The sequence below is a fragment of the Nestor notabilis genome, unplaced genomic scaffold (genome assembly GCF_000696875.1).
Source record: "Nestor notabilis isolate BGI_N333 unplaced genomic scaffold, ASM69687v1 scaffold7556, whole genome shotgun sequence".
Taxonomy (NCBI): Eukaryota; Metazoa; Chordata; class Aves; order Psittaciformes; family Psittacidae; genus Nestor; species Nestor notabilis.
In genome coordinates, this window is record NW_009934168.1 from 11,439 (window position 1) to 15,796 (window position 4,358).

At 40.1% G+C, this 4,358-nt stretch overlaps 1 protein-coding gene across 1 annotated transcript; it reads right to left on the minus strand.

Moving 5' to 3' along the window:
• Positions 1–565: 565 nt before the first annotated feature.
• On the minus strand, positions 566–1,403 carry CH25H (cholesterol 25-hydroxylase). Its single transcript, XM_010017191.1, has one exon. It carries the CDS (start codon positions 1,401–1,403, stop codon positions 576–578), a length of 828 nt encoding a protein of 275 aa, XP_010015493.1. The 3' UTR covers positions 566–575.
• Positions 1,404–4,358: the final 2,955 nt, after the last annotated feature.

The following is a 4,358-nucleotide window of genomic DNA, read 5'->3' on the forward strand; positions in this document are numbered from 1 at the left end:
AGGAATGAATAAAATGAAGCAGAACACAATCTTACAAGAATTACCATATTTATTTTTTTATTAAAAACAGACAGTACACCAAGGTTTAAAATATAAATATCAAAATTATTGCACATTTGGCTAACTAGCTTTCTTTGACAGTAATATTTTACAACATCATTGTTCAATAATATGCTTTGGCAGATTAATCTACACAAAATCCATGATGTGTACCTTTTCTGTTTACATCATAAATAATCCTACAACAGTAAGGTAATTGTTCTGGTGTATGTATAAAACATCATAGAGTAAACAATACATGCTTTATGAAAGCTGGAAAGAAGGAAAGAAGAGAGGATGTCTCTTAATGCTTCCCTTACACCTTTGACTCAAATTTAAGCAACAGATATTTGCCCTCCCATTTGCAGTCATTTAACATAGGCAGTTCCAAGTATACATACAAATACACATATATTAAGAGGATTTGTAATAAATATGTATTGCTTTTATAGGCAGCTTCAAATATACAATCTTCTGTATGTCTTCCCAGTTTAGTCCATAAAAAAAAATGAGAGTTCCCCCACAGGTAAATATCCTTAATTAGAATGTGACTCTGTGAATGTCCCAAAGACTTTGTCCCAGTGGGTGAAGTAAGGAGCATAGTTTGATTTGAATTTCAGATGATGAAGATCATGATGTGGTGCTCCTCCATACAAACCAAAAGGCACAAGTCGGTGAGTTGACCACGGAAGGTCGTATCCTGAATGGTCCTCTACTGACAACCAAATGTTTACAAGAAAGAAAATCATTTCTGTCAAAGGATGGCATCCGAGGAGTACTGGGTTGATAGCAGCAAAAAATCCCAATGAAAGCAATTCCCATACACTGGAATATTGTGTAGTAAGAGCAAATGTTGACACATGCTTGTGATGCACCTTGTGGAAGGTCTTGTAGAGCCAAGGCACCTTGTGATGAATCAAATGCCACAGAAAGTACTCAAAATCAAACAGAAGCAGGCAAACTCCTACTTCCAGCAGGACCTCAGACAGCTCTGGAGCTCTCACTGGTAGATTCATTGGTTTCCAGTACCAGTGGAGAAAAGTCACTGGGAAGATAAAAACAACATGGTGATACACACTTTGAATAATGCAAGGCACCATCATTCCAAGAGTTGGATAGTTCTGTGGCTGGATTTTGTATTTTCTCAAGTTTGGTAGTCTAGTGCTTAAAAAGTCCAGTGCAATATATGGAAGACAGAAAGCCATGTATGCTGTAAAAGAAAACAGTACTGGGAAAAAAGGTGACTTGATCAGTGGCTCCTTTGCTGTGACAAAGTCCCAAAGAGGCTGAAGGCACAACCTGTCCCGCTTTCCATCCATCACGTAGCTGAGCAGCAGCACTTTGTCTGGCAGGGTGCAGTTCATGCTGATGGCAGTCTGAGAAGTCTGTGAATCCTGCAAGCCTTTATCTAGCCTGCTCAAGGAAAACTCCGCCCATCAGAAATCCTCCTTAGTAATACGTAGCTTTAAAGAGGAAGTTCCCTTTCCTGTTATACAGAAGACGTATAAGGCATTACAATCTCAGAACAGAATTAGCCGGTCAGGGTAATCACTGGAGCTCTACAAGAGACTTGCACAATGCAAAAACTAAGCAGAAATGCAGAATTCTAACACTGGAATTCAGAGAAAGAGGGTAGGAACATTTTCTTCTCCACTTAGTGCACACACTTGGAAACTGCTGTCTTAGTAATTTTAAATTGTGTCATCCTTTGTCTATTACCCTTATAGGTCAGGAAATACAACTTGCAATTGATTTTTCTTACATGACTGTTATCAAAGACGTGCATGTACATCTGTACAGGTCTGACCTGTGGATGTTTTTGGATGTTCATGCAAACACACATTTTCTTAATGATCCCTTGGGTTATACAACAGGCTAAGTCAAAACCTTAAGGAGACCTACACTATGCTTCCAGTCTGAATGTGGTGGCTATCTCCATCTGCTTTTGAGGCCATGTTCTCCTGTATGTTCCTGTATGTTCCTTTATGTACCTGACATGGCAAAATCCACCTGACTTGACTAGATACAAAATTGAGCCAATGACTTTGAAAAATTACCCCCAGTTGCTGGGAGCAATACAAGGTAAAATCTCATTATGCTTCCAAACAGCTACTTAGTGACAAGTATTACTGCATTATTACAATATTCACTCCACATCTCAACAGCTCTTTGAGCAGTATGATATGGAAATCATTCGTTACCCCAGTATCAAACTAACTTATGCAATTAAAAGATCCACTGTTCAGACCTAAGTCCTTTAACGGATCTTCCTTTGACCGTAGGCAAGCACACAGCAGCCAGAAGCTAGCAGGCTTGACCCCAACATTTCTAAAGTATTTTAGGGGTAAACAATGGAGGGTTTGATTTAACCAATAAGACATCATTCTTTTGTGCTTTAAAAAAAGGCAAATAAAGCTTTGAACATTTAGGGAAATGGAGCTTGCCATCAGCTTCCTATGAACTCACCTCTTTTGTAGGTATGGCATTTATTCTAATACTGGAAGTGAGCTCAACTTCCTGGATGACTTTATTAGCTTGTTCAGACGATTTTAGTTCTTTGCTATTCAGAAATGCAGTCTGATGGGGGGAAATGGGAGACAGAATTTCCTTGCTTCTCAATAATTAAGAATAATTAATTAGCCATGACCTTTTCTGAACTATGCATGGACTTCTCTTAATACTTAAACTTGCTTTCAATCTCCATCGTTTTCTTATAGAGATTCTGCTCTTAAGGAAGTGCAGATTTTGTTCTCTCCTTAGACATGAAGGAGTTTACTGAAACAGCAACATTATCTGTGCTATTATATAGGCAATCAGAAGTTCTTTGTTGGAGACAGGTATGGTGCAGCCTTCAAAGGCTCTACTCATTGAATACACATTTTAGAAATGGATTCAGATTCTCTGCTGTTGGGAGACTGTTCTGTTGAACTCAATTAATTCAGACTGTTGAATGCAGTGAAACTAAAACCCAGTGAGAAACAGTAATCTAATGGATGAGGATCTATATACAAGAGCTTCATTTCTATCTTCTGATTGTTTTTTACCGTGACCTCCATTTCACAGTAAATGAAAAATGCATTTGTAACTCAATCACCATCTGGGTCTGAAAACATCCTTGTGAGAGATGTTTTCTGTTGATTTATGTAGTTACAATCAGAAATTAAGCCTCCCAGATGGGACATGTGATTCTCTATTTTATTAGAATTATGCAGGGACTAAATTTATTCTATAATGTATCCCAAATCTGCCTAAAGGGAGATTGACAGAAATTGCTCAGCTGCCTTGAAGACAGTCCTCTCACTAATCCCTAATAGCTGTGTGAAGTCCCAAGAACTACTGCTGCCTATAAACTAAAATTTAAACAACAGGCATTTTGCCTGCAGATTAGGTCATAGAAAAATATTCTTAAATCCCTTAAGGAAAAATAACAGAATTCTGCAGTCTCAGTACCAGTATATCCTACAACATGAAGCCCAAGCAAGGCACAGGATGAGTAGAACTTGTCCCATTCTGCTGATGCTCCACGGGACAGCTCAGAAAAATGAATCGTTGCGCAGCAGAGGGCAAACCCTCACTCCGCAGCAACTCTCCAGTGTGAACCATGGTTCATGCTGTTTGGCTTAGCCACCAGAAAGCACTACTCACATATTTCCACTCCGCTAACTCAGGTTTCTTTGTCAGCACAAGGTACAACATGAAGAAAAGACAAAGTGCACACAAATCGTTTCTGTACTTAATTCAGCAATACAACCCCAGCTTTTTTGTTCACTCGACTTACGATGCTGCCAAACCTCCCCATATGTTACAGAACTCTAAATGGGTCTCAAAAAAATCAAAACTCCTGCTGCAGAGTTTAGGTTGAAGGGCACATAGTTTGGAATGAGGCCCCGCAAAGGGTCTTAAATAGATTCCACATGAGCACAAGACGCGAGCACCTACCCCAGGCTCGCGGTTAGGTACAAGCTGAAAGGTAAACAGCAAAACAGTAAGTGGGTAAGAAAATGAGGAAAAGGTGGCAGGAGGGAAAATCAGCATCGACGTACTGAAAGTACATCACAGAAGCTAATGTCACAGCAGCAGAAGCAAAACGTCTTTTTCCCTACTCCTCCCCCTCTGTATGGGGGGACTATTGTACCAAAAATAAGGCAACATCCCAGTGCATGCTGAGCCTTCTGCCAGAAAGAGGGTGCTGGAGAAGAGGGTTGGGAATTTGTGAGGACAGTAGCAGGGAAGCAGGACAGTAACCAGAGTACAGGCAGGCAGAGGCAGCCCCTTCTCTCGTATCAAAAGGGACTGCGATCCTCGCACCCTAACTCACC

What these genes read in the sequence shown, in the direction of transcription:
- CH25H (XM_010017191.1), bottom strand. Translation starts at nt 1,403, where the DNA reads ATGAACTGCACCCTGCCAGACAAAGTGCTGCTGCTCAGCTACGTGATG.